This window comes from Micropterus salmoides, unplaced genomic scaffold (genome assembly GCF_014851395.1).
Source record: "Micropterus salmoides isolate LMB-PRFRI ecotype aquatic unplaced genomic scaffold, ASM1485139v1 Ms_hic_scaffold_6, whole genome shotgun sequence".
NCBI lineage: Eukaryota > Metazoa > Chordata > Actinopteri > Centrarchiformes > Centrarchidae > Micropterus > Micropterus salmoides.
Genome location: NW_024044348.1, coordinates 19,978,275 through 20,005,829, shown reverse-complemented (window position 1 = coordinate 20,005,829; position 27,555 = coordinate 19,978,275). Strand labels below are relative to the sequence as shown.

At 38.7% G+C, this 27,555-nt stretch overlaps 3 protein-coding genes, 1 long non-coding RNA gene and 2 other non-coding genes across 7 annotated transcripts in view; all 6 read right to left on the bottom strand.

Moving 5' to 3' along the window:
• Positions 1–4,024, bottom strand: part of cpne7 (copine VII) — a 34,566-nt gene extending 30,542 nt beyond the window's left edge. Inside the window, 3 exon segments of the mRNA XM_038702228.1 lie at positions 2,405–2,724; positions 2,840–2,976; positions 3,928–4,024. Of these exon segments, the coding sequence (XP_038558156.1) occupies positions 2,405–2,578 (174 nt within the window). The 5' untranslated portion in view covers positions 2,579–2,724; positions 2,840–2,976; positions 3,928–4,024.
• A 4,775-nt stretch (positions 4,025–8,799) lies between these two features.
• rpl13 (ribosomal protein L13) lies at positions 8,800–15,156 on the bottom strand. The gene is made up of 6 exons (XM_038701643.1): positions 15,081–15,156; positions 14,491–14,608; positions 13,381–13,522; positions 11,595–11,768; positions 9,496–9,552; positions 8,800–9,006 (listed from the first exon to the last, which is right to left on the bottom strand). The coding sequence occupies exons 2-6, from the start codon at positions 14,592–14,594 to the stop codon at positions 8,848–8,850; spliced, it is 636 nt and encodes a 211-aa protein (XP_038557571.1). The 5' UTR covers positions 14,595–14,608; positions 15,081–15,156; the 3' UTR covers positions 8,800–8,847.
• LOC119890872 lies at positions 9,159–9,238 on the bottom strand. The gene has a single exon (XR_005442331.1). It is a non-coding gene; the product is annotated as a small nucleolar RNA MBII-202 (small nucleolar RNA).
• LOC119890871 lies at positions 11,864–11,943 on the bottom strand. Its single transcript, XR_005442330.1, has one exon. It is a non-coding gene; the product is annotated as a small nucleolar RNA MBII-202 (small nucleolar RNA).
• A 2,982-nt stretch (positions 15,157–18,138) lies between the features above and the next one.
• Positions 18,139–22,691, bottom strand: gcshb (glycine cleavage system protein H (aminomethyl carrier), b). 2 transcript variants are annotated; one of them, XM_038701852.1, is made up of 6 exons: positions 22,492–22,691; positions 21,735–21,752; positions 21,264–21,343; positions 18,909–18,972; positions 18,659–18,790; positions 18,139–18,490 (listed from the first exon to the last, which is right to left on the bottom strand). In XM_038701852.1, exons 1-6 carry the CDS (start codon positions 22,640–22,642, stop codon positions 18,393–18,395), a joined length of 543 nt encoding a protein of 180 aa, XP_038557780.1. In that variant the 5' UTR covers positions 22,643–22,691; the 3' UTR covers positions 18,139–18,392. The 2 variants fall into 2 exon arrangements, with proteins under 2 accessions (XP_038557780.1, XP_038557781.1); XM_038701853.1 differs by lacking the exon at positions 21,735–21,752 and having other exon boundaries at positions 22,492–22,689.
• A 1,929-nt stretch (positions 22,692–24,620) lies between these two features.
• LOC119889743 lies at positions 24,621–27,240 on the bottom strand. Its single transcript, XR_005442147.1, has 2 exons — positions 27,105–27,240; positions 24,621–25,095 (listed from the first exon to the last, which is right to left on the bottom strand). It is a non-coding gene; the product is annotated as an uncharacterized LOC119889743 (long non-coding RNA).
• Positions 27,241–27,555: the final 315 nt, after the last annotated feature.

Genomic DNA, 27,555 nt, shown 5'->3' with positions numbered 1-27,555 from the left:
AAAATTTAGGGTAACTGGAATTGATTAAAGATACTCAAAGACATTTTCGTCTCTCTCGGGTGAGATCTTTTGCAATTCAATTTGTTGGTTAGTAAATGTTAATTACTGCGATAAAAATGACGTGACTGGTTCACTAGTGAACATCTGCCTAACTTTCTCAGGTTTGTAAAATGCAAACAATAATAATAATATGATAACAAATGCAATAGATAGCTAGTAGTGGAGATTGCTCTACTGTTTCCTTTTCACTCTGGCAAACATCACAAAGAAAAAAAAGAACTTCCAGAGAGGACTTGGCTTTATTAGCCTCATTCATCCCCACTTGTATTTATTGTCTTTTCTTGCCTTCTCCTCCTCTCTTTGTGCCATCTGGATGGACAGATTTGGGAAGTGTCTGATAAGTCTGTTTGTTGATGAAAGCTAATCAGAGCTACGGAGGATAGGTTGTGCCAAAGTCTGTGACGCCTGTTTGTTGTTGGTTAGGGGCCAGAACTCTACAGAGACCACTGACATGGAAAATGAAAGCTTTCTCTAATCAGTTCTGCCAGGTAGGTTGAGCATTACCTGTGTACTGTAGTTTGATCATAACAAGCCCCTGTAGCTTAGGTTTGATGTCAACAGAAAGATCAAAGCTTGAATTAACTCATTATCGTATACTTTACAGAAAAAGAAGAGACGTCTGCAGTAGGAGAAAATGTCAAGTCATCTCCACCCTGCTTCTGCATTTGTCCTTGGAAGAGATCAGGTGGTGAAATAAATGCAGTTCAACAAATAGCAGCTGCGAGTGTGTGGGGCCATACAGTATGAGCTCAGAAAACAGAAAGAGAGTGGCTCTGATGTGAGTGGGCTCAGCCTCTTACTCAGTTGTTGACGTAAGTAAACATTTTGCACAAGCAATGGTGCCTCCCAGTACTGAGGGATTTGACAGCGGAGGATTGGACAACTTGTGTACACTGTCATGACTGTCAGATAGATAGATAGAAAAATAGACAGATAGATAGATAGATAGATAGATAGATAGATAGATAGATAGATAGATAGATAGATAGATAGATAGATAGATAGATAGATAGATAGATAGATAGATAGATAGATCTTCTGACATCATCATATCAATTTGCTTCAGTTAGTGGAGCTAAAAATAGCAACTCTGATATGCTTCACTGAACCCAGGTCAGTCATCTCTTGTAACGACCTCCTTACAACCAAGAAAAATCCATAACTGTGTGCCGTCTGTCGAGTGTTTTTATCATCACTGGCAAAAATAGTATCTCGACATTCATACAGCCCAAACATTACAGTGAGCTTCTTCAACAAATGGCTCCTCCGTGGCAGGAAGCTGGCAGAGTTGCAGTTAATTATTATCTCCCATTTCCCTGGAAAGAGAGCTTGTTGTTGGATGAAAGGTTGCAGGAAAGAAAATTTATATAATTAAAGATCCTCAGCCACGTTTTAACACATCCTCTACTTAATGGAGACTTGTGTTTTGGCTTTCCCTTATGAACTAAATGACTTAATTAACAGGGAAATGAGAGACCTGCTGCCTACGCTCCAAATCAGCTTGGGCCCAATCCAAGAAAGTAAACATCAGCTGGAACACAGCTCACCACACTGCATATGACCATTACCAACCTACTGTATGTCCACGCAGATAGACCAGTGGAATATTTATACCGCTGTGCAATCTGAATCCTACAGGGCAGGCAGTACAATCGGTTGCAAATTATCGAATTGTGGAGACAGACATTGTTCTTTTTTTCTCTACAAATGGACGGCGCATTTGACATTTTTAATTCTAAATCAGACAGCTGCGAAAAACAGCTGCAAGTTCAACAAACCATTAACAGATTTATCTCCCTGGTTGATCTTGTACGACAGCACAGGTTTTGGGGGTAACTGGAGTGGGACTGAAAATGCCAGTGTATAAAATGTCACCACTGCTTAATCTTAAACTCTGATCTTTTCCAGATTTGATTGATACCGGGTGATGGAGGGAGGGTTAGCCATGTGCTTTCCCCAGGTGTCTTTCTGTGCAACATTTCTGTGTAACCATTAAGAAAACATGTGACTCAGATTACAATCCAGGTGCAGTGATTTGAATGATTTGAACTCTTAGATGTGTGTGTGATTCAAGGCATGATTCTTAAAAATTACAAATTAAATAATGTGGTTAATGACTCCGACAGGAAGATTAATGAAATAAATAAAAATGAATGATTCATTTTTAAAAGCTGCTGCATAAAGAACTGGTGACTGAGGAGATATCAGGCTCACACTTTTCCCCAAAAGCTCCACCTGTGCATTTTGTCAGATTGCAGTGAAAAAAAGAATGTGTGTGTGTGTGTGTGTGTGTGTGTGTGTGTGTGTGTGTGTGTGTGTGGGGGGGGGGGGGGGGGGGGCTCACCTCTGTCCACTGTCCGTTGTTCTGTACCATGAGTATGACACAGGGGTCCGACTTATTCAGCGTGTCTCGGTCCAGCAGAGACTTACAAGACACACGTAGTTCTACTTTGGAGACACAGGTAGCTGGACCGCTGAGGCTGGTCGCAGGGGAGGTGGCCTCCTGAACATCATTCATCCTGTCTCGGGGCAAGAGGAGCTGCCAACCAGCAAAGCAGTACGGTGTGAGGCTGTTGGTAGCTCCGAAGGGATGGGGAAATGTAGTGGTGGGTTGAGTGATCTCAGTAAAGACGTGGCAGGGTCACAGGAGACAGGCTCTTTTGACTTAGTGCAGATGTCAGAAAAAGAACAGAGATTCCTGTTGAGTCCCAGGGGACCAAACCAAACTCAAGCTGTTATTACTGTCTGAGCTATCCCCTTGTGAGGATTATTGTCTCACCTCGGTAATGACGAGAGACAGGACATGAAGGTGGCAGGGTTGGGCTTTTAGGAGTCTAGTTCCGATCCCTGGAGAGATTAATTTTAGACTTCCTAGTGCTTCCTCGTTTTAAATTATCTTAATTCCAGTATGAAACGCTATCAACAAAAATAAAGACAAAAACATAGACTTGATATTGTCATTGTCTGCACACCACTATCTTTATCATGTTTGCAGTGCTAAACATGAAATAGCAAACAACGGTGGTAGGGGGGGGAAATAATTTTAAATAATAGTAAATAAGTGTACGTGGCTGACGAAATCAGGAATCCAGTAGACACATAGCTAAATCTGAAAAAGGCACTTCGGTTTGTTTAAACAATGTGGCAAGTATCCGCCCCGCTGAAGTGTCCTTGAGCAAAGTATTTCTGACACCCTCTTAACTGGTTTAAAGGGGAAGAAAGTACGAATTTCACTACCTAAATCATTGACTCCAAGTGTCACATTCTTAGGATACAAATGAACAAGTGTGCTGCACTGTTTTGCTTTCAGCACCAGGGACAGCGCCCGTGGGGTTTTTTTGCCAGCTGTGAGTCTGGCAACCAGATGTTACCCAAAAGCATCTATCTGAAACCCAGTAAAGCTCGAAATACAATCAGACTCAAAAGCTGTAAAATACGTCCCGAGGAAAAGTTCTAATGTAAAAAAAAAAAAAAAAAAAACCACAAGAATAAACGTTTCGGTAAAGCAACACGTCCCCCCAGGAGCGAAGTGCTGCCGATTCAATCCTTACAACTTAATGAAGGCGATACAGGAAACGCGCCTAAATGGTTTGTTAAGAATAATAATCATAATCATAATAAATCAACTTCGCTACAAATCTAATCTTGAAACCCCAACAACGGGAATCGTTCAGGGTGGCAAAATGACGATCTGGCTTTAGTTCCCCTATTCGTCGTAGCCTACTAAACATTCAGTCTACTTTGGTAACATCGTGTCATTGACTGCTCTTACTCACTTCCAATAAGACAATCTACAGCTGATCAAACAAGCAAACGCTCTTCGTTCCCTCGTTAAAAAAGCAATCAAGTTTAAAACTCATTTCCTACCTGCCGTTGTTCTTTACTCCTCAGCACACTTGTTTAGTCCTCTCCCACAACACACTGCTTGATTTTTTCCCCCCCTTCTCCGCCGAAACTCATTGGTTAAACTGACGTGGAGGGAGTAGGCTCGGCTGGTAGAGAAGGGGAGTGGAGAGAGTCCAGCTGCTGATGTAAGGACTGGGTTATCGCCTGGACTCGATTATTTGCGAGTTCAATTCAAAAATCGAGCCTTATAAACACGACACGACGAGACGATGGAAATGCTATATAGATGATTTTTTATTATTATTATAAGTATTCTGGCAGCCTGACCTAAATGCTGCATATATGTGCATAGTTTTTGTGTGATTTGCTGACATTCAGGCTAAAAGAGGGATGAACTTGTGATTCACCGACAATGCAATGAAATAAAAGTTAAAAAGTCTCCTTGCACTAACAATGCTCTACAGAAGGGGCTTTAATCTATATAGATTGATCTGATCAATCAGATTTTTCTCCAGCTTCAGCCGACTTTAATTAATGCGGCACACTGTTAACATCTTTCATTAACGTTATGATCATGTACACATATTGCAGCACAGTTAAGCATACAGTAGGTAGCCTAAGCATTTGACACTACATATACAGATGTCCCATCTTTCACATCAGCTGCTCAGGTTAAACACTGTCCTCTGCTCAAATTAAGAAGGATGTTCTTCTCATTTACTCGACCTTTGTTTAACAATGAGCTCCCAATCTCAAATGAGATGCATGGGCCTCATAGCACACCTGAAAAGGTAAAATCAGATGCTTACATGACAATCCTCTCAGTAGGATCCATAGTTTGTCAATTTGTACTCAGGAAAGAAGGCAATGCATGCCTGAATCAACTGGTTCTGGCTGGCTTTGTTTCACTTCACCTCAATATATAAAAATGCCAAGGGCACATGTGAGACATTTCACAGCAAAACAACAGGAACATGGAAGGACGGATCTTCCAGCCAGCAGCCCATCACAACCACATCTCCATGTAGGAGCTTCAGACAGCTGAGGACCTGTGACTCTGTGCTCTCTTACCTTTATTAAACATGCACACACATACACCCACAGTATACTGTATGCACATACACATACTTTAGTCTTATGTCTCTCACATTAAAATGATTATGGACTGATTCATCAGTTAGATTTCGAATCATTTGACAGCAATATATGTTACGTAACGTATTGTTTCTACACAACGTTTATGCGTGAACCTTTTCACAGTCCACCCACAAATGTATTATTTTCATGAATGTATTTCCAGACATTGCATAACACTTATAGATTTTTAGATTGGACTGACAAAACAGCAGCTTTTTGCAGAGTTTCTGCAACACAGAAGCGAAGGCCATGAAAGACAAAGCAGCTAAAAAGAACAAAACACCTTTCCTTGGGAAATTTGAGTTCATCAAGTTTAAAACAGAAAGCTTTGGTTTGACTTTTTAAAAGCAACTGCCAAACTTTTGTGGAAGGCTTTGAAATTTCATGATTCTCAAGTGTCCTTCGCAAAGAAAGGACATTTTTCATTAGAGCTTGGCAGTGTTACGACTTTGTCTTTGATTTCAAGAGGACACTGCTGATTATTTGAGTTTACCCACTCAGAACCTTTCAGCTGGTAAAATGATGTGTGCAGCAGACAGACAGGTCAATCAAATTATTCCAACAGCAGGAAAAACAAAACATTTGGCTCCCTGCTTTTTAATTATCTGCTCTGTTAAGCTGATAACCATGCATCTTACAAACCCAAACAATACCACACAAATTCCTCTTGCAGACTGATATTATTAATACAATTCTTTAAACAAGTAACAAATCCATGCCTGGATCTGCATGCATTGTGTTTGACATGCTTTCTGAAACAGCCATCACCTAAAGGCACTTCTCTCCTGCAGTTTTTCACCTCCACTGCCTCTTCTTCCATGGGTATTCAGAGTCTGTAGGAAACGTCTGCTTTGGGGCACGCACCTGAGCCCTGTTACGCCACAGCTCCAAACAACGGCCATCTGCTGCTGCTGCTGTGTCGGTTCAGCACCTCACAGGACGTTCCCTGCGTTTACACATGGATTACCTATTCAGATTCCCCCTTGCTGCTTCTCCCCAGTCACATTCAGTGCTCGCCTTGGTGCTGCTGACCACATTGCGTGTACAATGACCCAAATAGGAAAATCTCTTTTGGCCTGATGCACTCACATTTTCAGTCAAACTAGCTCCAGTGCGTTTGTGTAATATTATCCACGGTTTCCCACCAGCAGCTCCCTCGAGTAGGGGTATTCAGTACATGGGGAGGTATTTGGAAATGATAAAACACACTATTGATTTACAAAGTCATTCTTATTGGTGGTAGCTGTAGCATCCCTGTTAATGGTAAGCTAATTAAATAGATACATTATTTCCATAAGTTTCCTCTGTCGTCATTCTATTTGCCTTACTGACCTACAAATACTGTGGTCAAAAAGAAATCTGTTCCCTTTTACAGAGTAAACATGATAAAGATGATGCAGGATACAAGCACACATGCAACTTATTGATGTCAGTTGTAGTAATAGTGGTCGTACAAGTTGTCACGTAGTGTGCAAAATGTGCATGTTTGGCTCTCCACGTTAATTACAGATCAGGTGAGCAACTAGTTGTTCACACTGCATAGAAATTAGGAAATCAAGTATCAACTGAATATTCAGTGTAATAATTACTTAATAGTACGAGCTGTAATCAGAGCAAGTGTTTGGCAGAGAGAATTCTCTTTTAAAAGAGCATATGATGCAGTGAGTTAACTGACTCATTAGTCTACAAAAAAACATTAGGAAATAGTGACAAAGACCTATCACAACTTCCCAGAGCCCAAGATGATATCTTCAAAATGGTAGTTTTGTCCAACAAACCCACCAAAATATCCCATTTATAATAATATATCAAAAAGAGAAAGGCAGCAATGCATCATATTTGAGAAGCAATTACAGGGAATGTTTGGTGTTTCTCCTTTATTAAAGACTTAATGATCAATTATCAAAATTCTTCATTCACTTTGTCAGTAGACTGATTAATGTTCAGCTCCTCTCCTCATCCTGTTTCTGCTTCTCAAATGTAAGAAATCGAGACATTCACATCACATCTTGCATCACACTGACTGGTGTACTATTTGGTATAGCGTTTAGTGGTAGTATATCATGGGACAAATACACTTAACATCACCAGTGGGTTTCCAAATCTTGACTAAATGATTCTGTTGCCTGGGGGCCATTTAATTTGGTTTGAACTTTTAGGAAAGGTGGTGAGAGTTAACTGTTGGTAACTGTTACATTTGAGTTTGAGTAAATAGATTATTTCACAGCACCCAATCCTAAAGATAAATAAGACAATCCACTCGAGTTCCCATTTCAGTTACATCAATCATCCCTGGTCCAAAATGACTTGACTGTCCACTCTCCTCATTTACTGAATTATTTATTTGCATACAGACAGCTGGCTCAGAGAGGCACTGAAGGAGACAAAGGTCATTTAGTCTCACCTCATCCTGACTTCTTCCGTATTGTATACACTCAACAAGGTAGTTTTTCTGCATGTCTTGTTTTCTTTTTTTTACTTATTTCACCTTATGAGAGCAACCCAACATGTGCAAAATTGTTTAGATATATCCCCAGTGTCTGTTATCGTGGTAATGTTTCATATTAGCAGTTCATTTTGGTTCATGTCTGCCAGCACATAACAGTCTGTATGTCTAAATTACAATTCAACTTTGCCCCCACCCCCACCTCTCCTGACCTTCCCCTGCCCTCCACTTACTCTACCACGTGTGAATTAACATGCTGTGGATAATGTACGTCTTTTAAAAATTCTAACAGCCTGTCATGTGTTAAGAGGCTATGCCAGGTTTAGACTCGTCAACTGGTTAAGGCTTTGTTTCCACTGAACTGTCTGGACAAGTTTGAATTTCCATGTATCAGTTTCTGTCAGATGCTTTCTTCCACTAACTGCTGAGTAACTGACAAAATTAATCTGGTAATATGCTGTTAAATTTTAGCCTATATCAATTAAACTGTCATGTCAAATTAATAACCGGCTATTAAAATATCCAGCTATTTAAAATAGGATTTTAATTCCTGTTACAGTCAACAAACCAAACTCTTGAAGGTTTTTTTGTCTCCATTAATGAGCTCCATTTTGTGCGTCTAGTGCCACCTACTGCTGTAATTATAAACCTAATATAGACACTGAACCCTAATTTCAGGTTCTACTTCAGTGTGTACATTTCAGGATTATGTCAATTCAGAATCAGAAAAATCTGTAAGTGGGGAAAAACATTTCCTTCTCTTTTACACTATCAACTGCTTCAATTTCCCTCCTCCTCCAGGGATCAGAAATATTTTACGTTACTGAATCTTTTGCAAAAAATGTTGTCATGCAGTATATAGACCTTTTTCAGGACAACGGTAACAATAATGGAGTCATCATTAACGTTATTAGTAACACTAAGTCAAAAAGTGTGCCGTGGAAACGGATCAAATTTTATAGCAAACAGTTTTTTTCCATTAACACTTGCTGTTTTTATTGTAAATCATTTTATTTTTATCTTGGCTTTTATCATCTGGTCCCTGGTCCCAAAGCAACAGTTTGACCGTGGTCGCTAGGGGCTGCAATCTGAACTCATTCTCCCAACAGATTTGATACCATCTATAAATTCGATCTTGCCTGTAAAAGTGACCCCGTTGTGGAATTGACAGTTTCAAGTATTTATATAGCATTTAAAAGACACCATGTGTTCTCTCGAGCTTGTTGTGTGGCTGTCTTCCATTAAGTCCCCTAATATCTGTCTAGACCATGAAACCTCTAAAACAAGATCATAATCATGACATTCCCACATTCATCTTTTTAAACACTTTATTTTGCAAAGTTCCATAGTGATTATTTTCACTTCTTCTTTTCCACGTCCTGCTCGGCAGCCTCTTTGGCTCTCTTGGCACGGATACCAAAAAGACGAGCGTTGGCACGCGCCATACGCAGGCTGGCAAAAGCCTTGAAGTTCTTCTCATCCTCAGAGATAACCCGGGCCTTCTCCTTCTTGTGTACCTGATAATAAAAAAAAAAAAGACAATAGGAACCACATACGACACTTTGCTGCACATTGCTTAATCTATCTCTTTCAAAACGATAAAATCCAGCCAACATATATGCAAATAGGGTCCAATTTTAAGGTATCAATATTTCAGGACAACCACTTTGCTTTTCAAAAAACAGTCATCAGCCAAAAGGTTCAAATATTTCATCAAGGAAATACAGAGATTCCGGAGATTTGTCATCATCTGACTGCTGCGACACAAAACATCAAAACTGTGCTTATATTTCAGATATGTTGGCCCTTGTAAGAATGGCAAATGACAAAATCCAGCCAGCCAAAAAACAGTTCAGTGTTAACTGCTGTTTCAATTTGACAATAAACCTGAAATTTTACAACTAAAAAGAATATTTATTTTGAGTGATCTCATTGTAATCAATCCCAATATATTTTTGAATGGTTGTTTTGGGTCCGAGTGGAATCTTGAAGGAACTTAAACTTACAGTTTTGATCTTCATGACTGGGCCAGCAAGCTGAGTGGCCATCTTCAGTTCCTCCTCCTGAAAAGATTAAACGGTTAATTTTTTAAGGCAACAAAAAACATTTCCATTTTGCTCTGAAAGGCTTGCTACAAAAAGGCAGACAAACATCTAGCTAACACCAACATCTGGGTGTTGGGAAATCACTCATACTAATAAAGGTTGGTTATTCATTTTCACCTGAGTGATCCACTTGCAGACTGATTGGATAACAAGTGTAATACTGAATCTATATAGGAACCTCATTCACAGGTGAACTCACAAGGGACGCAGAGTGAGGAGCGTCTGGCTGTTAGCCACCATTGTTTTTTTGAGTGACCATACAGTGGATTGTTTCTGTAACGTCACACTGATGTTTCATCAGCTGGATAATTTCACAAAAACTTTAATTCACTATATAGGAGAGTTTATTTTCAAATTTGATTGAATTATCAGGGTTTTTCCTTGCTCAGAATGGGGGGTGACCTTGCGGGACAGTAAGCATGATCGGTACACATACAGTCCAGGCAATAAGTTACCTTATGACCAAAATCTATGTATCTTTTTATTTCTGACCATTTCATAAATATCCACAACCTGGAGTAAAGGTATAAATTAGTGTATTAATAAATATTATAACATTAAATAGTTAGTATAATATATTTACAGGTTACACTTGATTTGGATTATTTGCCTACAGATCGTTTATTAGTTGAGATTCAGCTGATATTATATTATTTTCTGATATTAGCTTTCACCACTGTGGTTAAGGTTTGATTAGTGCTAATGTTTGTGTATTCATTTTAATTTCAGATAATAGTACAAGCTGAGATATTAATTCCAGCTGGCCAAAACAGCAGTTTCATTTTTGTGGGTTGTTTTCAGTCATTAAAATTATTGTGCAAGAAAAATGCTGTACATGGTGGACAGTCATTTGTTTATGCAAATTAATAACTTGTCAATAATAAATTTAAAAAAACGTGCATACAGAACAAGTTCAACATTTCTAAAGTTTGCTGTGGTGCCGCAACCTTTTTTTTTAATGTCCCGCCTCCTCCTGTTTGTGATTGGTCGGTTCACGAAAAGTGACAAGCAACTAATGTACACGGCTCCATGAAAGGATCCTGATCTCCCTGCGGAGATTAGCAGGCAGGCAAGAACAGGTGAGGGTCACGTAGTACTCTGAAAACTTGATTTAGAGGGGGCGGAGGAATGCCAAAGAGTAAAATGTAAAAGTGACAATGCCGGTGAATGACAATGACTGCTTTTATATTGCGAGAAATAACAGGAAGTCATCTCTCCCATTAGCGCGAGGTTCGTGGCGGAGCGTTCAGGCGCAGTCAAACCAACACAGCAGCTGATTTATTAATCAAGCACCTGCTGCATGTGTAAAATACAGCAGCTGTGGATGAGAGGAGACAGCTGGAAGAAAAGATGTATTTAAGTTTATGTTCTGCTTGCTCAACCTAATTGGCCATTAAAACACATTAGGAGAATATCTGAAATGCCCCCCCCCCCCCATTTTTCTCATCATTTTGGCCCTGGTGATTTTCCTTTGGCACTCGCTAAATTCTCTTTGGAGGGCGCCAAAAATTGCAATAAAATGGCATTCAGAATGCAAATTCTGATCTTTCACAGAAGGTGTGCCGCTTTCAGAAAGAAGAATTTAGCTCAAACACTGAGGAACTGTAATCACTGCACATAGAAAAGTACAAATATAAACATTAAATGTTTTGCACTCATTCATTTCAAAACCCATGTGGAATAAATTCTTATTTTTGACAGGGTTCTTTAAGTTTGTATACAATCCTCATTATTACAAGAAACGTGTAAATGCTGTATTATTTCCTTAAGATGGAAATGAGAAAAAGAGGGCTCTCAAATTGTACTTATTAAATTTTGAGCGCTGACTCACTTCTACTGACCACATGTCTTTGTTGAATGTTTTAACAGTGTTTTCTCCAGTAAAATGAGCCAAATAACCACAAGTTAATCAACAACCACTACTACAGTCAACATCACATGCAGCAAATTGGATGTTAAGTTTCTGTTAAATCTTCATGCGACATGAAAAGAGAACTTACAGTGCTATCTCCCTTTTTGGGGGCAGAAGCCTTCCTGGGGAAGAGGATCAGTTTGGAGCGGTACTCCTTCAGGCGCTGCACGTTTGACTGAAGAGATTCTGTGGATCTGTTGCGACGACGATGGTCAACAGAGATGCCAATGGTACGGGCTGTCTTTTTGTGGATGCCGGCCGCCTGCAGGGAGGAGAACAGCACATTAGGAGTTGAAGATAAAATTTGTGTGAGACACTGATGTCCAATTTGTGACATTCAAATTGTTTTTCCATTTTGAGTAGCAAAAAGCAGTCATCAGAAAAGGGGTTCAAAGTATTCATCAAGTAAATACAGAGATTCCGGAGATTTGTCATCATCTGACTGCTGCAACACAACACACGCAATATTTCTTCTTATATTTCTGAACATGTGTGCCAGTGGCTACTGAGGACACACTGGCCCAGGTACTTCATGTGCTATTCTGTATGTACATGGGACAGAGCTCCACTTAACTCTGCCAGCTCGAACTTTGAGTGCGCTTATATAGACAAATTATGAGCCCTGACTGGCTGAAGTCTTAGTCAGGATATTAATCATCTTTATTTAGATAAAGTCATGAAAAATGAATGCACTCAATTACACCCCATTAATAAAGACTCAACACTTCAACCTAGTACATCAGCCTCTTAGTGGCAAAGCATATCCTGTGTACCCGTTTTAAAATGCTGACAATTTACAGGGAACTGATGTAAAGTTTGCAGACAATTTAGCTGTTATGGAGGATAAAACAACTCTAGTATGTGACTTGGGGTGATCATTACACACAGAAGTTTGTTTTCCTTGAAAAATGGAACAACAATTGGTGGTTAAAATTAAGGTTTTTTCTTAATCAGGCCAATATCTGGCATTTTGAGATAATCAGCATTGGGTGATACCTGCACTCAAGAGGCCGATGAACAAAAAGTGTCTGCAGACACATTTGCAGGCAGCCTCGGCTGAGTTTTGGGAAGGTGGTATAAAACACGTTTCTCCCATCCTAAATGACAGCTAATCTAATCAAACTATTACATGCTAGCGTTAAATATATATGTTGTATAATGTAGAAAATTATGCAGCTGAATGACGTCACTTCTCACAAATTTTACACCTCTCCCTTAAAAACTAGTCACGATCTGAAATCTACAGCATAACCAAATATATATTTTTTTTTTAATAGAAAATCCATATAAACACACATTACAGGCTAAGATAATGCTGACAATTTACAGAGAATTGGTGTATATTGGATTGTACTCTGCTTGGAATAATATAACACATGACACTATAAACTATACAAACCTTTAAATAAAAATAAAAGGACCAACTCCTGTTTGAACCCACTTCTTGTGAAGGATAACAAACAAGTCCACATGTTCTGAGGTGAAGCACATCAACAGTCATTTAGCCTTCCTCCCACAGCAGGCAAGTACATGGGAGGAAAGAACAAGAACTCTTTGTGCAGCGCTTTGTGTTCTTCTACAGCTATTGAGTTTTTTGGTTTGGTGGGTTGCATGATTCAAAAGGTTGAGCCTGTTCTATTGCACAATAGTTGTCAATAGCATTTACGACGTTGAAGTCACCTTGACAAACACTGGGTTTTAGGGTCACACAGACATACAAATAAGTTTCTAGCCAACCAGACACTTAAATGCCATCAGCCAGCTAGTTTGCTGCATTTTTAACTTTAAAGCAGTTAATTCAGCACTTCGGCAGTTTTCAAACATTGCCAGTAGTTAAATCTCCATATAAAACAAATTGAACTAGATAGTATTACCTTGAGTTCCTCCAGGGTGAAGCCACGTCCGGCACGAACCTTGGTGTGGTACCTTATGGTGGGACACCTGACCTGTGGCCTCAGTGGTCCAGCGACAGGACGGGGAGCAATAAGTCGAGCCTTGGCCTGACGAGCCTTTCGCCTAAAGAAAGAGGTATTTTAATCAACACTACAAACTGACAAATACATAAGTCATTGTGTTTCTCTCTGTGGTTTATTATTGCGTGACTGATGTTTGAACAGATTAAATGAATGGAAGGAAGCCACAGACAGCAGTGAGGACTGAAAATACCAAACGTCCGTCTCCAAAGTAGTGCGATCTGGGGTTTTTTGTAGTCATGCTTTTGAGTATCACAAAATTTAAACAATTAGCAAATAGTTATGTTACGTTTTGCCTCTCACTCACACATTATTCTCTTTGCAGACTTTTTAGTCTAGATGAAGAATTGACTTCGTGTTTCACAAACATTATGACACTACGTTCTTAGTGATGATCCTGTGATAGAAAGAAAGGCTGTAGTAGTGCAACCATACAGCACGTTGATCTTGGGCTTGATTAATCAAAATCATGTCTGTGTTTACAGACATCCCACCCTCATTACAACAAGATGCACATCAAAGCAGGCCCACAAATATAAAACTTCCCTGACTTGACTGTTTTTTCCGGTGTAACACCAAAATCTGTGACCTATCAGATTCTGTGACTACCCCCAAACGACGATGATTTCCAAACCATAACCAAGTACTTTTGGTGCCTAAAGCCAACCAAACTACAACCACTTCACATCGTCAACAAAGCCTCTGGCGCTTAACTTCCCATTTGGGTCACAGAATCTGATAGGTCACATTTTGGTGTCACACCGGCCTTTACTAACTAAAGTCAAGAAAGTTTGAGAGTCCATGTCCAGCTAAAAATAAATTATTAGGAACCCTGGTACTGACAACCACTACTCATATCCCACATCTTTTACCAATAAATTAATTATATTAGCTTGCTTATCTTGACAATTTCTCACAATGGCTCAAAACCATATTGCTAACCAAGTTCGTCTCTGCTACTCAGTCATGTTGCGACTGGAAGGCGTGTTAGCTTGAGTTAGCATCTCTCACCTGCGGATCTTCCTGGCTGGCTGGTTGAACCAGGTGCGCACTCTCTTCTGCCAGTCTTTGTGGAAGTGAGGGTTCAGGATCATTCCATTCCGGCTGGGGGCCATGGCTGCCTACTTCCCTGCAACACAGCGTGGCACACAGACATAAGCTGACGATCACGCCGGCACACTAGTATCAGTCCTCACGGAGCTACGTCTGCGATGCTAAGCTAGCAGGTTAACCAGGCTTATTGGCTGTGTGACGGACAATTCGCGTTAACGACTGCAACACGCCATAATTACTAGTTTTTGCTATGTCAGCATTCGTTACGTATACTCATTTAATTGAATTATTTAAGTATGGAGCTACAACATTCGTCCTGTAGCGGCATGCCAACAGCCACACACAAACAGCACTTGACTAGGGATCACCACTAATACAGATGTTGTTCAGCAATTTGCAAATTGAAAACTATGACAATAATAACCTTATTTAAAAGGTGACAAGACACACTATTTCGGGCTGTACGTGAAATGCACAAATGTCGACAAAATACCAAGGATTAAGATAGATTCTTTCTAAATCTGTAGCGGGAAAAAAATGATACCTACGAGGGAGGAAAATGGCCGAAAGGAAAAAGGAAGTTGTAATGCGGTGAATTGTGGGATATGTATCAACCAGCCAATGGTTGAACAGACGTTATCAAAGAGTATATAGAGGAGCATTATCACCACAGACAAAGATAATATTTAAAGATAGTGATAAAGTATATATCACAAAAATACATATAATGACGGTATTGGAAGTTTGACAAATACGTTGTATATGTTTTTTATATCATATCTGGGCAGAAGCGATTTCATAGTATGTGAGTTTACAACCATGACTTAGAGTTAAACTAAGCAACCCCACTCGGCTACAATTGCCGAAAGCGTTTCTTTTCAGCAGAGCTAAACTGCTGAACGTTATGTTCTTGTACATGTGCTACACAATTCTTTACAAAAAAGATAAATGTGCGCTAAAACCATAGACTGTATTTAAAACAGAAAAAGAACTATTTCATGTAAGCAAAACAGGAAGTAAGTACGTGGTCATCACACTTTATTCATCTTTGTTATAATCCCGACCCCCCTAATAACTCTAACTAAAAAAATATGATGAATATCACAGCAGTTAATGATGCTACTTTACATTAGGAAATAACGTGTTTTGTTTTGAAATAAAAATGGGGTTACCAAAAAGTGTGGAGATTTATCAATCCAATGATTTAGGAACATCTATTTTTGCCACAAAAGTTTGAACTAGGATAGTAGTGTAATAATCACTGCTGAAAGCCTTTAAAGCCTCATAATGCCTAAGCATTGAATTTTTATTAAGTGTATTGTGATTGTTTTAAATAATGTAATTTACATTTACAAAGCTTTAGTATGTGCTCATGTTGCTACACGTGCTGATGTTTATGTAATTATGTTCTCATGATCTAATTTAGTGTTCAGAGTTTTGATACTACACTTTATGTAAATTACAATTGGAGGTGAAGTTTTTGCACTGGCCACTAGATGTAGGCCTAGCACTTTTCATCAGTATTCTGTAGTTGGCATGGCTACATTTTGTTAAATTGCTTTACAGAAAGAAAACACACTGACAGTAAACAGGCTTCAACTGGTACCAAAAATGATTTTTTTGTAGTTGGAAATGACAGGGTATAGCTGTCATTTCCAAATGACCAAAGACAACAATTTAAAAGGGTTATTTCTATGTGTTAAATACTAGTCTTGAAATACTGTCAAAAACTATGTATGTGTGTGATGTGCAGTAGGTCAGGGGGCCCCTATGCCCGGGTCTGTTAGTGATTGTTATTAGCAAGAGTAAAAGGTTACGGTCAACAGTATGGATGACCTGCTCAGTTGGTTTTACTCCTCATTACTACTGTTTTTTGGCAGGCAAGAGCGGGGGCTATTTAGAAGTCTCATTGTTTCACAATCCATCAATGAAGCATCAGCATTAAAAAAAAACCCTCATGAAAATTAGCCTTCTCATATGAACACAAGGATTGGGAATCAACCTTGTTCTATAAATTGATATGATAAAGACATATTCACTCATATTCTGTGGATAGATTTATAATCATTGCTACAAAACTCACTTCTAATATATGTAAAAACATGGACTGGTCCCCTGTTTATGACAGCATAAATCAGAACAGCACAGCAGTGACCTGGGAAAGGTTGTTTCACTTTGTTTCATGTACAACCTTCAGCATTCCCTGGAGCTTGACACTGTGATTTCAGTAGGACTCTTTAGAGAACCAAATTTACTTTAAATATAAAATTGAATTGTTTTAAGGTATAGTGCTTGCTATTATTATCATTCCTCTTTGATAAAGCTTATAGTTAGGGCTTGCTCTGGTAGCCCTGAACCATCCCTTAGTTACGCTGCTACGCGCCTAGACTGCAGGGAGATTCCTGTGATTCACTGAGCTCTTCACTCCTCCTCTCCTTCTCTATCTGTATGCATTCTTATTCCATTAATGCATGTTGCTAAGTCGACTTCTTCCCCCTCCCGTAATGATGTGCTTTCTCGTCCCTCTCCTCTCTTCCTCTATTGCTTTCTGCAGGTGTTTCTGCCTCCGGAGCTATAGTCTGGGTCTGTGGTTGTAAACCAACCGCTGCTACAATTATTATTTTTAGTGATATCTGTATTATTACCATGACTTTACATCTCTATGTGGAAATTGCATTGTGCTGTGTTCTCTTTCCTCCTGCTCTCTCTCTCTCTCTCTCTCTCAACCAACCAGTCGAGGCAGTTGGCCCCCACCCTGAGTCTGGGTTCTGCTCCAGGTTTATTATTTACTTATTTCTTACTAATTCTGTGTGAATGTATTTAACATTTTCTCTGCGTGCACTACTGCCTCAACTTGTCTCTCTGCATGCAGTCAGTCTATCAACTGTGAACGCAGTAAAGGGACATAAAGACTTCTAAAAATATAATTATAGGTCTTGATCAAATTAAACCGCTTTCATACTTTGCATGTTGCAGCAATCATAAACTGTGCAAAAGAAAAAAGAATGTCAACAGCTTCTGCTTCAAGAGAAAGGTATTGCATTGTAGGATAAAACTAATACAAAATTACACTTTTGTTATACAAATTATTTTATAGCAATGTTGATAGAATGAACTAGGTGAAAGACATTTTTATTCTCAGTGACTTTAAGCAACTGTGACAACAAGAATACCAATTACTGCTCTTTATCAGCCTGAGAGAGCAGTTCAGTCACTTATTTGAAAACCCCTGCTTCATTAATCATTTACCAACTAGCTTCTGCAATCTCTGCCTATGTTCGCCTGAGGGCAAAGGTCTAGGTGTGTGGAAGTGTAATATGCACAATGAAGCAGCATGCTCTGTCAGCACATGTACAGCAACATGATGTGAACATGTCTACCGTCTACATACACTGTGCATGAGCCTTTTTCTTAACAGGATGTCAAGTTATATTGTCCCTGTTGCTGTGTGAATTGGTCCCATCTTGACACCAACACCATCACAACACATTCCTGCATGTTTACTGTAGTTGAATGTGATTTAAATTAAATGTTGCTGTTACAAGTTCACAGACATAAGCAAAAGTTAAGTTTGATATGTATAAGTAAATAAATAAATCACAGGGGTGATTTTATTCAAACATAATGACCACATTTTATTTTTGACATGGCACTTACAACAATCACTTTGCAGTCTCTTCGCACATCTGTGCACATTTGACACTGGATAATAATACTGACAGATCTTGTGATGAAGAGCCCTTTAGGTTGGCTAGTAGCTAAAAAATCCTAACCTTGTAAGTGACACAAAATGTTAGTAATCCTTCCCACTAATCTTTGATTGCAGTTACATTATAAAACAGCACAGCAAGTTTACAAGTTTACTCTTCAAGTGACTTAATAAATTTATCATACGCAGCTTGATCCATGAGGCTATCGAGTTCTTCAGGCTTTTCAATCGTCATCTTGATTAGCCACCCTGAAAAGCAGGAGTTCATATCTTTAAAGTCAAAAATGTACATGTTCACATGAACAAACTTTTGGCGAGTTGTCATATGCCTTGGCCACAAATCTAATGGGAGAAATTCCTGGAAAGGACTATGACAAATGTACTAGAAAAGAACAACAGTGAGTGTGAGACGCTTACCCTCTGCATAGCAGGCTTTATTCACAAGTCCAGGATTCTCTGCCAGTTCCGTGTTGATTTCAGTCACTTCTCCCGTCAGCGGTGAGTATAGCTCACTGGCAGCCTTTACGCTTTCCAAGGCACCAAACTCCTCTACAACACACACACACACACACACACACACACAAACACAAACAACATGACAGATACTTCTAATCACACGGCTAGACTCAATTCCTTACATAATGTGCAGTGTATTCTAGGCTATTACCCATTTGTTCAAGTCTCTGGCCAACTTCAGGGAGTCCACAGTATACCACGTCACCTAATGCTTCCTAAAATAACAGAACAAACTATATGAATTATAAGATACTTAAAGTATTATATTAAAAGCAATAATAATAAAATCTGTATTTTAAGACAATAAAGTTGGCTATATTCTATATTCTTTATTGTCAATCCCATGAAAAATCAAAACCATCTTGCTCTCCTACTACTTGTCCATCTCTCAATACTTCCTCAGCCTGTCTGTGGCTCCCAACCCCGAGCCCATTAGTGTCTACTGAAGACGTCAATCTTTAAAAACTGGTTACAATAGCTGGGCACTGTAGTTTTAGTAAATATTACTCAAAAAGTAGTATATATCGCATTTGGTGCTTTAGTGAGTATTTAAAGCAGGAGCACGGTGTAAGTAGGATTGACTTAAATAAACTACAGTGCCTTTATTACAATTTTCATCGTTATAAAGGAACATATCTTCCAGTGTGACACTTACTGGCACAGACTACTAATCTAATAATACTTATTAGTAGGATCAATATTTTAGGAATGCATAACTATACATCGTTCCTCGTCTTTACCAGACGTATTCTTTAAGGGGACACATTTTGCAAAACTGGCATAATGTACTCAGATTACTGCCACAGAGACATATACTGTATGTTACTCGATCATAAAGTACAGCTGATCGTAGTCAGCCTGATAAATACTTTTTCAAGCAAGAAATCAACAAGATAAACGTTCTCCTCATTTCTGTTCATTCATACACAAACTGGAAGAGCTGTACCTACAGAGTGTTTATGCCAACCAGTTATGTAATATTTGTTACAGGAAGTGGCATCCATTTATAGTATAAACTGGCTGGAGTTATAAGTTGTCTGCTGTCCTTTGGTTTGCTATACTCATGCAACTGAACTAGCGGTGGATGGCACAATTGATTTTGGAATTTGAAGGCCTTAAATGAGACTCAAATTTGGTAGCTAGCTCAAGATCCTCTACTCAGTGATGGGAAGTGGGAAAGCAAGCTAGTCTCCATGCCTTTTTACACAGCACACAGGCATTAGACATTAGAGAAAGCTCTGTCTTTGAACTGTTAGATTGTGTTCCCTGCATAAATGCAGCATGTGCAAAGTCTTAAAGCAAAGCAAGAGTTGCCTTTTGGTACAAATCACAGTAGTATTGCATTCTTTTTACTTTTACCATTTCCACAATTTGGCATGATTGCTTCAGCCAATAAATTAAGTCTTAAAATAAGGGATCATGGCGGCTTTAGTTGTACTTCCACCTGCTTTATGAAGTCTAAACCTGTCTAAAAAGCAGGTGTATTGAACATCCAAATTAAGGACTCAACAAATTTTAAGGCATTTTAGAGAACCACGGGAACAGGAGCCTGAAGTCTACAAAAGAAATACCATTAGTAGGTAGACTATCATTGTTTACTATAGTCATTGTTGTTTTCTATACATTTATTCCATCTGGCTACTTGTAGTACATTTACACTTCCCCTTTCCAGGATGCTGTGGGCACACACGTTCAGAGGTTTGCTCAAAGTTCACAGTCCCTAACTAAAGTATAAATGCAAATCATTAAAGTCCACACTTTGCTCAGAAATACTCACATCCACAGTTTTTGAATGCAGTGGCTATTGGGGGGGTTATTGAATATAAACAGAGGTATTAAAAAAAGCAAAGAGGACGTGTCTGAAAATTCAGGTGATCTATCTGAATCACTGAGAATACTGGGAGATGTGGGCAGTGGATTCAGCAGTCTTGAACCAAGCTAGACGTTAACCTATTGTCCCTGCAGATGTTATATTTGCAGTGTTGTTTTAGAAACAAGCAACGGCAAACGCCGGGTCCCTCCACTTCAATATCACCATCTTGCATCACATTAAAGTACAATCCTACTGGAAGTGCTTTTGACCGGTCAGCAGCAGAGATAAAATCATTTGACCTTTTGATGTCAGTGGCTGTGTGGCAAACCTGGGTGGCGCCTGCTGCCAGATTAGCTGCCACTGCTCAACATATGACAACGCCTGTAAGTATCGTTGTTCTAAAAGCTGCACTCAAGTCGAAGACAAAAGACATCTACCTTAAAATTCAAAGCTTTGAACATCTATAGGTAAGCAAGTACAAAGTGCAGTTTGGCGGTAATCAATTGTCTCTAAACAATAATCATAAAATAGTAAATTAGCTTGTTATTGTACAGTTGCTTCAACTGAGGACAAAGTGCAGTACTGAACTGCACACTGCAGACATATCACTATTTTTAGATCGCCATCAGAAAACCTCTGAAACAAGTGTGTTATAAATTAATGATTAGTAAGGAAACAGACTCTACAACCTACCTGAGCATAATTGCTGATGCCAACGGTGCCAATTCCCCCCTCCACCTTCACCCACTCATGCTTATCTGTGAGCTTTAGGGCTGCAGAGAGAACAAGGGAACAAGTTAGTTTGGAACAGATCAATTAATTAGTGTGTGTAGACCACATGAAACTATGAATCTTTATGAACTTAAACGTTGGTGCTTTGATTAATCTTGTGAAATACATACAAGGAAGCCCAGCAGTCTCAAAGCACATAATTTGGATGTCCAGTGAACACCTTACTGTACTCTGGAGCAAAGCTGAAGAGAGGGCTGTCTCCTATGCAACAAACTCCATGTGCAGTCAATTAGAGGAAATTAAATGTGGTTTACAGGTAGCAATGAGACAACCTCAAAAAATCACTTGTCAAAAAACATGAGCTTTCTGCAGGTGTGGGAATGGATCAGTGACATGACAGAACAAGGTGAAAACGCATGCACATAAAAATACCTCGATCTGGTTGATCTACTGTAATAACAAAACAGAAAAACCAACAACAGTTAGAGCCTTTTGATTCCAAGCTCATGCTGTCATCTTTACAATACCCTGAGGGAAGAACCACAATGCCTCAACAATTTCCAGTGTAGGCATCAGACCATGCAGAAAAATACAGGTTTGAACCAGATTGTGAACTGTGCTGAGATGCTGATGCATGGCTGGGGAGAGCAGAGTCAGTCCTGACTGCAAAATATTTCTGCTGCAAAGGCCCGGAGGAATGTTTTTATAATTATTAAACTGGCCAGGAGCCTTGAAAAAGCTTTAATATGTCTGTGAAGAAGAAGAATGAATTTATTGTACACATGAAATACATCACTCCACAGCTATTTGTGGCACATCTCCAGAAACTTGGGTGACTTGTGCTTAATAAGATACTACGTGGTGCACGAGACAGTAAGGTCATGTGTTAACATCCCATTTGACGAAGTCTTCCAACGACGTCAAATGGGTTAAAAGTAAAACCTTGTTATATACTTTGAGTGGTCGCTGCTTATTTCCTGCACTAAAGTTTTAAGTACATGACACCTCCAAGTTAAAAACAAACTTTTATGCTAGCTGCCCTCCCGTCTCATTCCTCTGCTGTGGGAAAGGGAAACGAACTGCGTGAGTTTCTTCCCTTACTGCACACAGAATGCGCGCCCAGTCTGCATGTAAGTTACTACATAAGTTACCATTACAGCCCCTTTGGGAAGCCGTGATTATTTTTTACCTGTGGACAGGGCCGAGGTCGTGCTCAGTGTCCGCGGAGAGTCGCTCCTCCACAGCAGCCGAGTCGCTGAAACCTGCGCTGCTGTCGAGAGCTGAGGCAGTGTGCGGGGAAAGTTTGCAGAGAGGCACCGCAGCGCTGCCCTCATCGCCATCTTCACTCCCAGTGTGTCGACTCCTCTTTAATCGAGTGCACAGACGCTTGACCGCGGGAGCGCGCACCATCCCACTGTTTGCGGGCTCCCGCCGTGGATGGTGAGTGGAGGGGAGAGATGAAGGGAGGAGGGTTCAGCTGGTTCACAACCAAGAGTGTGTCCGTCTAAATTGGCATTGAAATACTTTTTCAGGTTTTAATAATAACAAATTAACAGTGTGGGAAAAAGTATCCTCTAACCGGCATTAAACAACAAAATACATTCCCCATTTAGACTGTTTTATTTTGATACATTTATATTATTATTATTGATGCATTAACATGTAAGTAGCTGTATGTATGTAGCTGGTTAATTTTATATTCTGCTGGGTAGTTTAATCTATAAAACTGCATCATTTTATAAGATTAATTTATGTTTTGCATTTAAAATCTAGATGTGTAATAGGGGAGACCGGGTATGGTTGTAACATGGGGAGAGTTGTAACTACACCAATTCCACCAAATAGAGATAAGATAGGAGTTAGGTGATAATTTCAGTATTTACCTACTTCCTCCCAAATCAGGCATGGTGGTTATCAAGTCTGGAAACAGGCATATTCAGAATATATAGAGAACTGATTTTGAGGTAAGAAAGTACATTTTTTGACCGAGGCTATTTTTTGTTTAGTATCTATACTATTGCAGATAGAATTGTTTGACTTATGTAGTTTCTCAGGCAACATGTGATGCATTTTTTCCTTTCTAATTTCAAACCACTATGGTAATACAGTTAGCTAAACATTAGCTGACAGGGGTGGGGTGGGTTATAACACTTCTTTAAAAAGTGTTACAACCATCCACAATACATGTAACTAGGTACTTTCTTGATTTTAATATTTTCCAGATTGCCCTATGCAGTCTGGATCCACCAAACCCACACTCCAAGTTTACCAGCATTAATTTGCCAGCACTGTGACCAGTACTCCCCATTCACATGTTGGCGTCTGTATCATCACTCATCCTTTTCCATTCTCAGTCTCTGCCGGGGGAGAGTGTAGAAAAACGAATGGGCAGCTTGTGAGAAGTGCCTGTGCACAAGAAAAAGTCCCAGTACTCCAAAGACTAAAATATAGAAGTGCTGGTATACGTACCAATGAATACCGGCCCATTTCAAGCGCTGACTGTGACTCTGAATAAGAATATACACACATTGACACACACACACACACACACACAGAGCTCATTTTACACTGTAAAAAAAAATCCTAATTTTACAGAAAATAACTTTAATTTTTTACAGTACTTTTCAGTTTTTTTTTAATTATATACAAAACTCTGTAAAATTACAAACATTATATGTGAATTAACAACCTTGCTGTTATTTTAGGTATTTTTGACAATAATAACAAATTACATTTATTTCTCATTTTTGTATAGAAAAATTACTGTATACAGTATTTTTCTGTTTTCTTAAATTGCAGACAAATGTATGTAAAATCACAAGTTATCTGTAATTAAATATGTAGCTCATAATATTAAGGTATATGTCCATACCAACAATTCAATGTTTTCTTTGTAATTTTAAGGTAAATCATATTAATTGTATAGTGCACTTTTACATTTAAAATCTGTAATATTGGATAAAGTTTGCAAACTTTCTACATCACATCAAACCTAATGCTGTTTGTTGTTTTTAAAGAGTAAAAAGCTGCACTTTGCTTAAGGGTTTAACTTTAACAACAGGCATGTTGTGTCTCTAGCCACACTCAATCAGTAATGTCACAGTGAGTAAAGGCACAAAGTAAAACAAGTACCAGCAAACTCAGGAAAACAATGTTTAGTCAAGGCAGTAAGTTGTAGAAGCAAGAATGATAAGCTTCAAGGCTTTTAGGGCACAAATAGCTTTAAAGTTTCACCCTCAAAAGAGAAGTGCAGCATATAGTGGACTTACTATCAAGTGTTCACAATAGGTAATGCTTCAGAACAGAGACCAACACAAATGGCAGTGAAGGAAGAAACACCCTTTATTTTATGCAAAAGGCCTTGGCAGAAAAGGCATATATTTTATTAAAATGACCTTGGGTGTTCACAGTCCTGGACATATCAAGGAACTTGTGACCTAAATGGTGGACATCAAGAAGCATCATGAAACAAAAACAGGCCTCATTCACACGGTGACCATTACAATAAACAAAATCACCCTACTGCCTTTTCACTTTCTTAACAATGGTCAAGAGGTGAAATGATAAGGATTTGTCAGATTCCCTACATTTATACAACTTGAAACCTGGAAAACAACAGTACAATATCATCTTGTGAACAGCATTTGAGCTTTGCATCCTGAGTGTGACTTCAGAGGAATATAGCCACCATGCAAATATGATGAATGGCAATGTCCAACATTGTGTTTTTGTATTATGTCATACGTGGCCTGGTGCTGTCCAGAGAGACAAAACTCTTTCAAACATCAGATATCTGTAAGGAAACAAAAGAAAGAACAGTTTGATTACATTACAATTTTAAATTTGTTGCTTTGCTCTACACAAACTGGTGTTTTATATGTACTAAGTATTTCTCATCATTTTATCAATGCCACTACAGGATTTAGTAGAGGTTATTCCTGAGATGTAGGTATTCCACTCACAGTAGTAGGTGAAGATAATTGCTAGCTTACATCAATCAATCAAACAATCAAGCTTCAACTCAATGCATGAGTCACTGCATATGGATGAACATGAAATTATTTTAATTGTCCATTAGATGTCAAAATAGTGCACAAAAAAAGAGTAATTGACTGCCAAAAGCATGTCACTTCTTTAAAATACAAGAGGTATAAAGCCAACTTTCCAGGCCATTCAATGGCTGCACAGAGGAATTTTTGCAGACAGTATAATGTGTGTGTATTGAGTATGAGTATGTGACAGTGAAAGCGAGCATAGCAGAGGACAACATTAGCAGCAAGTTAATTAGGCATGTGATTGGCAAAGGGCAAAAAAGCAAGAAAATATACGGAGACCCACCACCCCGATCAATCTGGCGGCGCCTCTATTGTAACATGGATGGCAAAGCAGGATCCATGACAAGAAGTTATTTGGTGGATGTGTTGCAGTGGGAATCAAAGACAAGTGTCTAATCCATCGCTGCTCCATCGCAACCTCTCTATAATTATTATTTTGTATTCATTTTTTTACCAAACTTCAACAGCTAAATGAACATGAAATAATTGAGTCTATAACTAACCTAAATAATATAATTACTAACTTTCAAGTCAGTTACACAGCCGTTGCCATGGTTACCTCGCAGAGTGCTTGTTTGCTTGTCTGTTGATGAGGAGCACAGAGCGATTCCACGGATCGAAGCCGCCTGAAAAGGCTTTATTCACCCTGTAACAACCATTTACAAGAAATTTATTTATAATGCGCCAAAACCTTTAATCAGGTTACCCCCCAGGATTCGCAAAGTTAAATTTAAGAATTTTTTAACTTTTTAATACCACCTAGGATGAAATTTAATACCAACTTCATTGCCGTTTAATGGAAAATCTGTATTAATTTTAAGCTTGAGAAAATTATTTACGAAGTTACATGAATTTAATAAAACATTTTATTATAATACATTCATATTTAACACACTATAGCTTGGGGTGCGTTTGTGCTTTGATAAGAACAAGACAAGAAGATATTTTAACACTATTTGATGAAATATTCAAAGCTGAAATATATTTAAATGGGGGTCCCCTAGAAGATTTTGAGCACTTAACACTTCGTTTACTGCATTCTGGAGACATTATCTGTCAATCAATTTATGGTAGAATTGTCTTTATTTAAATAAAGTGATATTTTTAGCTTAAACTTTTTTGAACAATGCACATTTGTTTCTTTTATCTTTAAATTGCATTGCATGTTTTCTTTTTGTGCAAATAAATCTTTCTCAAAGTATTTTCAATAGTTTTTTTTAACATTTCTTGTTGCAAGCCATTTTTCAGAACATATTTAACAAATGCTTTAAAAAAAAGTGATGGAGTCATGTCCCCAGTATCCACAGTGTAAATGACACCTGAAATGAATACAATATTTGTATTTATGTATTTTGTATTTGTATTTGCACTAAGAACTCTTAAGGGGTGAAATACAAAATACTAACAAATTGTGTGGTATGAGTTGCAATTAGTTACACTTTGGCTAGATAATGTAATGTAATATAATCTGCCAATTACTTCACTGATTATTCATCATGTTCTGTTTTTCTAGAGCATCTAAAGGCTGCTTTAAATATAGTATTATATAGTATTGGCTTGAAAGCGGGGATAAGGAGTTGGGCTCCGGTTTGTTTTTCCCTCGTTCCCCTTATCGTCTGGGTGATGCAAGTTTAATGTGCGTTAGTTTGATGTTTCCATGCACATAACGTTAGCCTTCCTTTGGCACAGACAAGGTCCTCGTCTCAAACACAAATATCTCTCCGTTACTGTTGTAGCATTCACTGACCAGTAACCTGCAGCGGGTCTTCCAGCTCATCAACCAACGTAAGAGCTGAGTAAAAACAAATAAACCATGCATTATCATCACATTTCGAACGTTACACAGCTCATTACATTAGTTTCAATACGATAGCATTACCAAATTATACATTATACAATAAGCAATTCCAGTAGGCTAGCTCAAATATATTTCTCATTAACTCTACAAACCTTGTTCCCCAATTGACCGAAGCTAAACCTTGTAGTTTTAACTGTTTTTCCGTGAACCTTTTCAGACTTTTCTTTCGTCCTTTTCGCCGTTTGCCCGGTTCATTTACGTCACTTTACTTCCGGTTTCTTTGGTTATCAAAATAAAAGCCCGATACCGTAATAATAAAACCTTATAGCGTAGCTATAATCAAAATAGTGCTTAACTACTCTGTTGGCCTTTACACTCCCACCAAATTATTTGCTGTTAC